A 14,684-nucleotide genomic window follows, 5' to 3' on the forward strand; every position below is an offset into this window, starting at 1 on the left:
AATTTTAAAAATTGCTTTGAAGTAACAACTTTTTCTTGTTTTGAGCTCTTTCACCTTACGGATTATTATATTTTAAAAAACTTAAATAAACTTAGTTTATATAATTACTAGCTGATATTCGCCCGCTTCACTGGACTTAAAAGTAAAAAACTACCGCTTTGTAGCCTCCATCTAAGCCTCCACCTATCTTGATGTTACCCTTCCATAACACTCGAAGGGATTGTTTTACACAGCTAAAATATATACACAGTTTTCAATTTTTTTAAGTGTAAAATAGTGATAATACATTGAGTATATCAGAAAAGATGGCCATGAATTGTTTTACATTTACTATTTTAAATTTTTATAGGAATCTTTAATTTATGGTTCAAAATGATGATCACAGATGAAGCAGTAAAATGTCAGATTTTTTTAAATATATCTTTATAAATTATAGCTCATGTGTTAAGTTAAGTTAAGTTTCATTCAAATCCATTCATTTGTTTTTGCGTGAAAGCGTTACAAATAAACAAACAAACAAACATCCTTACTTTCTCATTTATATTGTGGATAAACTAAGTTACTTAGTTTATATTACTTTATAACGAATATAGCTACGGTAATATGAAAAAGAAACTTAAAATATAGAAATCAGGCTGTTTAACAGTATTTTATACAATTAGAAATTATTTTTTGAAACCGTCTACTAACGAAGCTGGAATAGGAAGAAATGGAAAAGCCAACAAAATGAGAAAATTTTGTCTATAAGTAAGGCAAAATTCCCTTGTTTTTTATTTTTTTCCCATTTGACATAATCCAATACCTCTATATTATATTTCTTCATCCAATAAGTAAATTAAAACCAAACTATTATCAAGATGTCATTGTAAGCGAACTTCACTATATGTGTTAAAATAGACATTTACACATTGATTAGCAAGTACTGTAAGTTGATGGTACTGCGTGCTTGATTTAATAAGTTGTTTTAATAAGATTAGAATCAGTACAGATGTCACTTCCAATATGTAACATACTAGTAACTAACTATAACTAGGTATATACTTAGTACTTACCTCTTGAGTAAGGTGAATGACTTGCTAATTATTATTCGTGATTTTTACATTAAAATTTTAAAATGAATGAAATAAATATGTTCTAATTTCATGACTCTATTATCATTATTTATTTAGATTATATAATTGATTGAATGCAATTAATTATTTTATCAACATGTAAATAGATATTCTTTTAAATTAGATTATGTTAAAAAAAAAAAAACAAACTAAAGTGTAATTTTTTATGTATTTTTTTTCTTTAATTAATCTTGTATTACAAATTTGTAATAATGGGAGTGTTCTGACCATTTTGTAATGGGGCAATGTGAGAAAACGATTTGCCAATGATTAATATTATACAGTTATTGTCATTAACCAAAACAAAATCCAGAGTAAAACTTAGATATTTATTGAAAAACTAGCTGTGAACAACCCGCTTTGATGGGCAACTCGTATGCCGTCAGTTATCCTCCTTTTGTTCACAGTTGCGTCGATTTTATTATTTTGGTGTCTAACCCTGATTTTTGCACAAAAGCCCCAACTGTATAAGAGTTTAAAAAACTTTTAAACGGCTGAACTAACTTCTCATTTTAATGTACCTTGCAGTTTTTTAATGTATACGTCACGCTCTTTTATTTCCGACCCCACTTGCATATCCTGTTTCGTTGATATATTTGATAAAAATGGTAGGTATATAAGAAAAATAAAAACGACCACTTTTAACAAGTTTTACCGGACAACGCATTTCCCTTGGTATAATTTTGTTTTATAGGAAAATATATCTTATTATTTGGATCTTTGGAAAATGCACTATCAATAATACATAACTGATGTTTTTACTTTATAAAATCCAAAAATAATTTAAATTGAATAATCTATTTTACTTATCCTCTGTTTTTTTTTTCTTGCTAATTAAAGGAATGGGACACTTTATTAAAGTTATACACGTTTTTCAAAGATCACCTGTATAAAATTATTGCAAAGAATATTAAATTCATGAATCACGTGCTGCACCATATATTTCTTGATGAATAACCATATTGATATGATACGATCAATATATTTTTATTGTATCATTTTGCTTGTTTCATACACTTCTGATATAGGGTGTTAAAAAAGTGATGGTAATAGTTTTATTTGGAATAATTAAAAATACTCTTGTTCATTACCGAAATTTTACATAAAATGAATAAAATTTCTATATAAAATTTTTTAATAACTAAAAGGACTCATTCATAGCAGAAATATTTTAAATAGGCCAATTACAAAAATTTTCTGTTCCAAGGATTATAATTGCAATATAATTTTCATAATAGTTAAGCTATTTAGTCTATTTTCAAATATTGTTAAACTTAAATACAGTTAAACCTGGATAAGCTAGAGTCGGGTTTCTCACTAACCCGAGTTTCTCGCTAATGCAGATACATGGGTAGCGTTTCTCTCTTATAGAGGTACGCAGCAATAACAAGTCACAGCAAGTACGAATGTAGTAAATATTCCTCCTAAATAATATAAATAAATAAAGATCGACTGACGCTTATAGAGGTATAGATAAGTAGCAGTCTCACTTACGGAGGTCCATGAGGAAAAATGACTCTCTCTTACAGAGGTTTCTGTTTCCCGCTAATAGAGATTTGGGAGCTTAAAATTACGGGTCTTGGCTATTACTCTCACTAATAGATTTTTCTCACTTATCCAGCTCTCACCCAGGTTTGACTGTAATTTTAAACTATTTTTAAACATAAAAACGAAAGTTCTTCGCTACAGTTTGTTACATCTAATGTGATAAATATTCAATATGCTATTTCCACGTCCGGACACTCGGTGTAAAGCTCGTTTGTATGCAGAAGTTTCAATAGACAGTAAAGTGAATTTCGTTCATTTTTCGACAGTGATATTTCAAACGAATCAACCAATTTTGATAAGACTTTGAGCAATCGGCCAAAATCTTGTAGAAACTTTTGGAACACACTTAACCTCTTATAAGATGTTTCCCATACAATTCCACTTTTCATAGCATTTTCGATAACGCGGAGAAAAATTTTTCTCACCCTCCGAATTTTGCCGCCCTGTGCACTAGCTTAAGATAGTACCTACTTTGTAATTTGTCAGAGGACAACAATGTTTAAACCACGTAGTTTGTAGTGGTATACTTAGGTATTCTGTATACTTTGGTTATACTGTGAATATTTTTATTTAGTCAAAAATAAACAAACAGAGTTACACCCTATAAAATATATTCGTATATTGACGACTATCAAATCAACACTTACACAGGTATGTAATTTGATATTATCGATGATATCAATGTGTTTATTAATAATACAATGAAACCTATCAATTTCTGCAAATAACTGAAGCCATATAAAAATATGATTCATATGACAATATAAAAGTAACGTACATTTATTAAAAACATTCATAATTTATTCAAAATAAATATAAATAAACCGGTCATCAAAATTAACTTTTTTTTTGTTGTATCCGGTAATTGTATACATATAGTAATAATAAGAGGGTATTTTTCGTAAATCTGTACAGAAAAAAAAAGCGCGGGAATGTACATCATAATAGTTCGACAACACTTCGATAGAAAAGCTGTCATATTCGTATTTATTAATCAATAAGATTTCGCAAGTCTCGTCTGATCCCAGATGCGTGAAAGTTGCCCACACCATTAGGTGGCGAACCTTTGTGTTCTTATAAAAAATGTTTAGTAGGCTATAGACGTGCCCGTTTTTTTTTTTTCATAAATCAACTTGACGCCCTTTTTTGTGCACCCTTCTACTCAAAAATTGTCTTTTACTTATTATTACTCTGCCATTGGTTCGCCATCCCTGACCAATACCGACTCTTAGGCTACTACCAAGTCAAATACCAGGCAATATTTTTTTCGTATTTTGACTATAAGTTTGATTATTAACTTACCCTAATGAAATTTTTTCTTCAATTACAAAGCATTTTCATACATGTAAATAATTTTTTTTAATTTCAATCTTATTTTATATTTATACGGAACTTTTCTTCGTTAAATAAAATTAAAAAATTTTTCTATGGTAAACTCAATCCGTAGACATAGTGTATGCAGGAATCGGTTGTGGTTTATTGTTAACCACAGAGCGACTATAGTAGCTCATCCAAGTGCAAATGATTTGTTCTCTTTTGCATAGCACAAACATCAGTTAGCACTTATTATTGGATATATTTGTGTTTCACACATTTAGCAAATACATGAAATGAATTAATTTCAAGCAACTATTCATAAAATATTCAAACTTTAAGAAACATCAAAAATTTTACCAGATAAAAATAATGATATCTAAACTTTTTTATAATTTCCAAATCCCTATATAAATATAAACGTCTAAGTAAGGATGTTGGCTTGTTTGTTTGTCACTCTTTCACGCAAAAACCAATGAATGAATTTGAATGAATAAATTATAAAGATGTATTTAAAAAAAAAAAAAAATTAAAAATTAAATGTAGTCAAGCTTTATGATGTAGTCTATGACATCTTACTACACCATCTTTGAGCATTATTTTGAACCATTAATTAAAAATTTCTGTAATACACTTCATAGAATTTATTTCTAGATACAATTCGTGGCTACCTTTTCTGATATACTCAAAGAATTAAGACTATATAAATTACATATATTTTACCTGTATAAAGCAACTCCTACCCCTATTTTGAGTGTAATGGATAGGGGATAAATAAGAGCAAGAAAGGTGGAGGTTATAACGCAGTGATCTTTACTTTTAATCCCAGCGAAGTGGACGAGTATCAAGCTAGTGTCTTAATAATTACTCGAATCCATATCGAATGACGTTGAAATTTATTAGTTTCTAATTTTTATTGGAAATAAAAATATCTACGGCTTTGACTCGGTTGTTTGATAATAATATTTATCATAATTCAATCGACTATTTTATGTGCAAAAAATTTTTTATTATATTTTTATTTCTAGATTCATATAGGCAATTTTAGGCGCGATTCATACGCTCAATATAACTGAGCCAATATCGATATTGCTCAACATAGCGAACGACTGAGAGTATATTGAAACAATAAAATTGATGAAAACAATATGAATGACGAAACTAAGATGAAAATTTAAAACAATTAATTATTTTTATTGAATAAATTCAATAAAATACGATCCGTCAATATATTGACGGATCAAATTCATTGGGTGACAATATTGTTAGCCAGTACCCCGCTTTTTTCTATGATGATATTCTGTCTCTGTTCAAATTAGAAAAATCAGAATTTTAAATGATTAATCTTATTGATTTTAGTTAGGTAAATTCAACTCTAAAATTTATTGAATTAATAATATTGCTTCAATAACATTGACAGTATGAAGTTAGTCTGAAGTCTCAAGATAAATGTAGAAAGCAATTGATTCTTGAACCTCCAAATTTCCAAAATCAATCCAATATTATTCCGGGGGAAGTTCATATCTTAAAGCCTCCAGTCTAGGTCTTTTTTCCCAAACTATAAAAGATTGAAATTCGATAGGTTCCGAATGTTACAAACCATCGGTTCCTTATATCGTCCCAGAATTCTCCAATAATTTTACCACTAAAATAATTTCCTTTTTGCTATAATAAACTACTTTTGTAAAGCAAGAACAATTTTTCAATACTAAACTACTTTTTTTTATTTTTTTTTTATCATTACTTTTATCTCTTTTTTTTCAGCCGGATACGGTACCACAAGCTGTTATTGATATGAATCAAGTACTGGAAGTAACAAGCGCTGAAGATGTAACCGGTCACACGTATAGTTTGGCAATAACTGCACCAGATCGAGTACATTTTGTAAAAGCTTCATGTCGGGAGGAAGCTCGATGGTGGACTGACGTATTAACTGTTTTTACCAGATCTAAGGTTTGTTTTCTTCATTTTTTCCAACCTAGTGTTTTTTGTTTGTTTTTTAACTATCCCCCTCTGTTTCTTAAATTAATTTTCTTAATGAATGAGTGGTGTAATTCTAATGTTATATAAAATTTACAATCTATCTTAAAAGATTAAAAAATAGTTTCCTACAAAATCGAAGAATTTTCTCTCTGCATTTTTAATACGTTTTCTTTAATTCTATTACAGTTTGATCTACTTTCATATACAATGTATTAAGACACGACATATTCATAGACTAATAAAATAATATAATAAACAGTTTAGAGTAAGAGCCAGCGCCTGCCAGACCTACGTTAAAGTATAAAAGCTGAATTTTTTTTTTGCGTATTCTAACTAGTGTAGAGAACAATCTTTGGGGGTTATAAATCTTGACTAACGGTGCTTTCGGTAGGTTTCAGGTAATCGGGGGCGCAGTATTATGAACTTATTTCACTGCAAGAGTTATTTTATTATTTAAATATGTTCAGTATCACGTACTGAATGTAAATGCACAAAATCTTTACAAAAATAGGCGGGGGAAGTGCCTCCATTTTAAGGAAAACCGTTTTAGGGAATATCTTCACAATCGTGCGCTTTAGGCCAAAAATGGCAATAACTTTTATTGTAGATAATTAAATTACCTACCTTTTTTATAAACTAATTTTTTTTTGTATCACTAACCGTTTATGACTTATACAACTATGACGATTTACTTTTTGACTATTTGACCGATATGTCTTCTAATGTTAGTTTAAACAAGAAAATGATATTAACTTAACTTTTAAATCTACAAATTTCCTAAAACATTTGCCTTAATCATTTTTTTCTAAAATTAATATTTATGTAATTATAAAGCGTTTAATGTTGCATTGCAGCTAAATATAATTGAGAATTATTTCTTGCACTAATTTCCAGGAGCTATTTTTTTCCAAAAACAAATTTATTATAACGTATTGAATGTAAATACTCAAAATCCTTACAAATTTGGTAAAAAACCGTTTTTTTTTTAGATAATTAAATTTCCTATCTTTTTAGTCACATATATATATATATATATTTTTATCTTTCAAGGGTTGATCGCTGCTTTTGCAAAAAAAGGCAAACTATTTATTGCTAATTATGTCACCAACGTTAACATTTTCCATATGTTTATTGAATTTTTATCATTACACTATGTAAACTTCTTTTTTATGAATCTTTCACCCGGTGGTTGCAACATTAAACACCTTATAACTTCATAAATATTAATTTAAAAACAAATGATTAAAGTAAATGTTTTAGGAAATTTGTAGATTTAAAAATTAAGTTATTATCATTTTCTTGTTTAAACAAGCAAATCGTCATAGTTTTATAAGTCATAAACGGTTAGTGATACAAAAAAAATTAGTTTACAAAAAAGGTAGGTAATTTAATTATCTACAATAAAAGATATTCCCATTTTTGGTCTAAAGCGCACGATTGTGGAGATATAGCCTAAAACGGTTTTCCTTAAAATGGAGGCACTTCCCCCGCCTATTTTTGTAAGGATTTTGTGCATTTACATTCAGTACGTGATACTGAACATATTTAAATAATAAAATAACTTGCAGTGAAATAAATAAGTTCATAATCATGGAAGAAAATGTAGATTGTGTATTTTGTGCATTGGCCTTATTCCGCGTCTGGGGGAGTGTTAGACCCTTCGGATTGGTCTGTCTTTTTCAATATTGACTTAAAGTGGTCATTTGAACACTGTAAATTTCAGCTTGTATACTTAAACGTGAGAGAGCTCGGATATTGCGCCCCTGATTACCTGATACCTACCGAAGGCACCGTTAGTCAAGGTTTGTAAACCCCAAAGATTGTTTCCTACACTAGTTAGAATAGGCAAAAAAAATTTCATCTTTTATACTTTAACGTAGGTCTGGCAGTCGCTGGCTCTGAGTCCAGTTCGTCGATGGCAAATTAAGTATATTTTTATGACATAAAATATGAAGCAAAACCCATCAATTTTTTCAAATTATTTTTTCTCAACTTGAAACACATAAAAGTAAATTAAATTATTTGTATTTTCAAGTGAATTATAAATACCATTTTTAACTAAATTTATAAAATAATATTTATAGTACCTTAAATTGTTCAATTACATAAAGAACAATAACTAAATGTAACTGAGTTCAAAAGAAAACTCGATAAAAAATGAAAAACTCTTAGCATTTTTTGTAGAACAGTCAATACAAAAAAAATTCATCTTTCAAAATAGTACAAGTCTGTGATTTAAAAAATTTAGAACAAAATTCAGAAAAATTTTTAGTAGCTTATGATGAGGAACATGCCAGAAGGTCAATAAATTCAAGTCGTTAAAGCATTTTTTTAGCTTGTAAAATATGTGATTGTACGTACGTGTGTACAAAACAATTGAACAACAAAGCATTTAATACTTTTCTCAATTTTATTCACGTGGTCTCAAAAACTGTCTTTGATTGTTATTATGTGTATTGGCAAATGCACAATTTTAATTATTGAAACATTGCCAAGTCTGTTGCTTGTGTATAAAATCAGGTCCACATTTATATTTTATAGAAATATTTTTGGAAAAAAACAAATTTTTAATTTAGAATATGTATTTTAAAATAACTGAGTTCAAAGGAAAACTCGATAAAAAATGAAAAAACTCTAAGCATTTTTTGTAGAACAGTCAATACAAAAAAAAATCATCTTTGAAAATAGTATAAGTCTGTGATTTAAAAAATTTAGAACAAAATTCAGAAAAATTTTTAGTAGCTTTTTCAAAAGATTCGAATTAATTTTTCTTTGGGTCTTGTTAGGGGCTGAAGTGCTTCCATTTTTTCCCGTCTATCTCGAAAAGAACTGAAAAATGTATCAGTTTTGAATAAATAAAAAATTTCCCGAAGTTTCTAAACGATAACTATACTTGCTTGCCATTTTCGAAAAAGAATAATTGCCATGTTTAAGTGCCTACTATGCTTATAAAGGGTGATCCAAATATTAAGTATACATAAATCAATATGACAAATCATGTCAGCCAAATAACCACTTTTGGACCTTCTGCAGCAGTTTATTAGCTTTAAGGTACTCGAATATTGCATGTTTGTTGATATAGACGCAACTCTTAAGAAATACTCACAAAAAGAAATTCAATAGCGTATTCTTAGCTGAATGCACGCTACGATTATACACACGCCTTACCCTCTCTCTAATGCTTACAGTTTCCTGGAACTTTTGCAAAATGGTGTGATTTGTTCGCTCACTAGGACGATCGAAAGTCTCAACCTTCCCGTAAAAGTCTATACATACTTCTTACAGAATTATTATTCCTGTAAAACTTGTTAAAAATTTAAGTATTGAGCGTTAGTTTGACGTTTGAAACAAGCGAAAGTGTCACGGCATTCTAGTTTACAGAGTTTCAAACATAGGAATCTGTAATTAGATCATCCTTTATAATTTAGAATTCGGAAAGATAGGCCATAGAGTTGTTGAAAGTGGCAAAAAGGGCCTTATTTTCAAAAAAGAAATTAATAACTCATATAGGGGACTCGAAAACTTTTTCTCATTCTAGTACAGCGAAATAATTTGCCAACCTCTCCCGAAACAAAAGCTACAAAATGCGACACCCAAATCTGCCACTATGTTACTGCCTGAAACGATTAATTTTAGAAGAAAACGTTTACAATCAAGGGACTGTTTTGGAGAAGATAACAATTGCTTTTTATTTACTCTTGAAATAAAGAAGAAAATAAATCAATAATATTGCCAATTTCCTTAATCCAAATCTGCACGTATCCAATATATTTCTTTCATGTTGTGTCAAATAGACGCTGAAACATTTTGCACACTTTTTAATGCCAAGTGCATTAATATTATTTGTGTTGTTAATGATAGTTGGTTGCACTCCGCACACACAAACTTCATGTGGGAATCCCAAACAAAAATAAATGTTCTAATACCACCAAGTAATTTATAACATTTATATGTCGTCTGGTTGTCTTTCTTTGTGTTTTATAATTCGAGAAAAACAAATGAAAATTAATAAGTAACTAAAATTACCAAAATAACTTCCTTAATAAGTTTTTTTACCTCTATGTACAGACTTTTACAAAATAATTTTAGTTAGAGGATATATTTTTGAAAATATCATTTTTAATCATGTAAAGCACTGATTAAATCTGCACGTTTATCTGTTTTTGCTCGATATTTCGTATGAGACGCCATTAAGAAATAATTAGTACTGAGGGCACAGATATTTATACGACTCTTAAAAATTCACTTGCTAAGTTAGAAATTAATTTGAAAAAAAAAAATATTTTTCCAATAATCTGGAAGTGAAATTATTTGACGGCACGTCTATGGTCTCATTAAATATTTCTTTAAAAGAAGACACGTTGATGCAGAAAAGTTCGCCACTTCTGATGTAGAGGGTTTATCCCAGTCAACAGATAACTCGAGAACGTAAAGAAATTTTCTAATTCATCATTTTTTAACAAAAAGTTGGGAAATAATAAACAATGAAAAGTACTAAATATTGTCACTTACCTATATGACAAGGGGCTAGTAGCCACGAACAAAATTTGTCATTGTACCTCCTTTGTTTTGTGTAACGACAAAAAGATAATTACTTAATGAGCACGCAATTAATTTTTGTGCATAAGCATAATCAGTTATTTTTCGCATTGGAAATTCGTGCAGAAATAATGTATCTCTGTGTCAAAAAAAAATCCAAAGCTTTACATAGAGTTTATATACTATAATGTGCGTTTTTTGTGACAGAGCATATGTGCAGTTCTTTTCTGAAAAACCTCTCTTTTCGCACTAGTTGGACTAATTTTTTTTTTTTTTTTTTTTTGAATTATTTTCAGTTTTTTTAATAACTCATTTAATGGTTAAAAACTAAACTAAAAAATATTTGGTGACTTCGGTCAAACCAAGCTTTAGGATCTAAAAAAACAAGGTTGCAATTTTAATTCCAGAAGTGTTGAAGGGAATATACAAACACCAGGACATCTTGGAAATAAAACAGCAAATATAAAAAAACTTTATATAAATTATTAAAATAATACAATTAATTAAAGCCAGTTTTCATGCTTAGCTGTTTTTCCAAAAACAAGTTAACCATAATATATATACAATAGAAATAACTGAAAGCCAAAAAGTTGGGTAAAATTTTAATAATCGGCAGGAGAATTGAACTGAACTCCAGAAAAACTTGGAATTGTCTTGACATATAAAAAAATATATAATTTAATTACCTAAACGTTAAACATTACAATTGAAAAACAAATTATGCTTAGCTGTTTTTGTAAAAACATGTATGTCATAATATTTTTATAACCAAAAATTCCGGAAGCCGAATAGTTATAGTTGTTCTACTTCCTCAGTCATTACCTCTAAGATTCCTTTTTGGAATGAGCTCATTATTTCAAATTCAGTGATTCCCACCTTCTTTTTATTTGATATAAGTACAATATCTTTATCACAAAATTTTGCCAATCCACTAGTTTTTGCTCCAATCTATAAAATATTTTAAAAAAAGTATGCTTAATTTATTCTACTTACATTATGAAGTTCCTAAAAATTCCGAAATAAACTAACAAAAATTTTAAGAATGGTTGCTCCAATTAATGCTAATGACTGATATTCTTAAACTGAATGGAATTATTCATATCTACAGCACAAATCTGATATATGGATGGATGGATGTTTGTTACTCTTTCACCGAAAAACTACATAACGGATTTTGATGATATTGGGCACGGAGATAGATTATAGTCTGGAATAGCACATCGGCTACTTTTTATCTCGGTAAAATGAATGGTTCCCGTGGGATAGATTTGTTTTAATTTTTTATTTAGCGAAGGATCGATATGATTTTTTGAACAGGTAGTGGTAGTTTACAGTTCAGAAAATGACTTAATCTGGGTAATTTCATCTCAGATAAATGCACGGTTCTTATGGTATAGCATACAGGAATCGTGTTTTTTAAAGGGTTTTGTAAAAGTTCGCGAAATAGATTTTAGATTTTTTTTTCTGTGTCTTGGTTCAAATTTTCTTAGAATTGATGTATAAAACATTTGGATGTTAGTTTAAATCGTTTCTATTTTTAAACGACTTCAAAAGGGAGGAGGTTCTATATTCGACTTTAGACCTAAACCTAAATTCACCGAAAAGTACAAAATAATTTTTTTTTTGTGCAAAAAATAGATCCAACTCCCAAGAAAATGTACGAAAATGGCAAAAAATAATTTTAAAATTCCGGCTTCAAGCAATAATTTTCTTGTGAACAATTACGCCTTGAAGTCGTCGCTAACTATATCCTTGACTAACAATCGATTCATTGGCGTTGACTTATATATATTTGTATACTTTTAAATTATTTTTTACTTGTTTGAGCATGTTTTTGAAATCGGTTCTATATCTTGCAAAAAAAATTGTATCATTTAATATTGATTATATTTGTTAAATTTGTATGTTTATGTAGTCACGCAGACAAACTATTTTATAAAATAACAAGTGCTTGTGAAGAAACTGATCATAAATCGGCAATCAAATAATACATATATAACTTATTTGTGGTATAGATATAAAAACATAAAATAATGGAGTCAAATTTACCTATATCGAATTAATTTTAACACCATTTTATTCATTTCATTCGATTAAACAAGCAAAATAGCCGAGGGTCCAATTTTTATCCAAATTTTATTTTTATTTTGCCTGCCTATCACATTTATATGAGATAATCTGATAAATATAATATACAACAGATTCCCTTGAAATTTCTAGATTTGTTTTTATTTTTTCAGAAAAATTTATTCAAATTTAGAATTAATGCGCATTCAATTAAGGGCTTTGCAAATAAGATGTGAAAAACCACTTTTCTCGATTTTGAAAAATTGCTAAATGTCTGAAATTTTAAGATGAACAAAATGTGATTTGGTTAAACTTACTCGTAAATTATAATTTTTAAGAATACACTCTAACTTTTCTAAGTTCTTTGATAAATTAGGAAGCTTGATATATATAGATGCAGTTAAACCAGTACCCAAATTTGATGGACATAACGTTACATAACCAATTTTATCGTTACGTTGATATTCAAGTTCTTCTTCGAGTTCTTGAATGCCAGTTATAAGGCGCCGATATATGCATCCAATATGACCATTATTATCCATTGATATGAATCGTAAATGATCTTCTTCATTAACCCATATCATAAAATCATGAATATTATTAATGAATACACCACGGCCTACAAAAATATTACTATATCTTCAATTTCTGGCCATAACTATTGCAATTTTCTACAGCACCTTGATGAAGAAAAAAGCTACGAAGAATTCAACCCGTTCTATTAGTTGATCTAAGGCAGACATCGCATCGTTCTGTTACTCCCAAAGCACATCTCTTTGGTTTTAGGGCATTTATCTTCAGTCCGGAATTTCTTGCATAAACAGATTTATATACCATCTAATATCACAATCTATTCCAATCGAAATTCACCTTATTTATACACGCAATGTTTCGCAAATTCATTCATTTAACTTTTCTTAAAATTGTATTTCCGGGAAAACTGGATTATATCAAGAAATCTCCGATGATTTCTTTTGTTCAAAAAAGTGATCAAACTGAGATCATAATAGATCTAGTTATATCTTACTAGATGTACACTTGTTCTTCTGTGTAGATCTATTTACATCACAATTGATGTACAGTAGTTCATCTGTGTACATCAGAGTACATCAATATATATAAGCGTACATCATTGCTGGTCTACATTTATATCAACAGATCTACTATACTTCATCAACGTACATAAGCGTACATCAGTGTTGTTTACTATATTTCATCTGTTGATATAAATGTAAATCAACACTGATGTATGGATATACACGTTGATGTACTCTCATGTACACAGATGAACTACTGTACATCAGTTTTGATGGAAGTAGATCTACACAGATAAACAAGTGTACATCTACTAAGATATAAGTAATTAGATTTGTTATGATCTCAGTTTTACCATTTATTGGATCAAAAGAAATCATTGGAAATATTTTGATATATAATCCAGTTTTTCCCGGGTTGTATAAACAAATATTCACATATAATTCTTCATAGCTTTTTTACCATCAAGAATACTGCTATATAAATAATTTTTTGGTGAGCATACTATAAAAAAATCAACAAAATTTTGTTAAATTAAGAGGTGCATCACAATACAGGTTTTACACATTTTTAAGGGTTATCAAAGAAAATCAAAATGTACGTATCAACTTCAAACTTTTACTACACTTTAAAAGACTTATAACGTCAAAAAATTATAAGCTTGCTGCCTCCGTTTTGCGAAAATAAAATATTTAAAATAATTAAATAAGTAAGACAAATGCAAACCTATGGGCCAACATTGATATGCCTTTGCTGATCGTAAATATTTATTAGTATCTTGAAAGAAATAACTTTTTTGCATTAAATACTGTTCCATTTCCTTACTTAATGCTCGATAGGAAAAATAACTTCCAGAAAGTTCGTGATTCTCGATAGATTTGACTATTTTCTTAATTTTCTCTTCTATTTCAAGGAACATTTTATATGATAATAATGGTGTAAATGGATAATTTACTAAATTTCTCGGACAACTAAGGATAATTTTCTTTACATATAAACCCATTGGATCTAAATTAGTAAATTGTTTGAGTTGTTCTGGTGAACCAAAATCAGTTTTTGGATGACCTTTTGCTAATTTATGATTAT

General features: G+C 28.9%; 1 protein-coding gene across 1 annotated transcript in view; it reads left to right on the plus strand.

The window, feature by feature from the left end:
* The window catches only part of LOC123290617 (protein outspread), a 449,936-nt gene that overhangs the window by 401,371 nt on the left and 33,881 nt on the right, over positions 1-14,684 (plus strand). Inside the window, exon 4 of the mRNA XM_044870872.1 lies at positions 5,739-5,927. Coding sequence (XP_044726807.1) covers positions 5,739-5,927 — 189 coding nt within the window. The remainder of the gene's footprint in view (positions 1-5,738; positions 5,928-14,684) is intronic.

The sequence above is a fragment of the Chrysoperla carnea genome, chromosome 1 (genome assembly GCF_905475395.1).
Source record: "Chrysoperla carnea chromosome 1, inChrCarn1.1, whole genome shotgun sequence".
NCBI lineage: Eukaryota > Metazoa > Arthropoda > Insecta > Neuroptera > Chrysopidae > Chrysoperla > Chrysoperla carnea.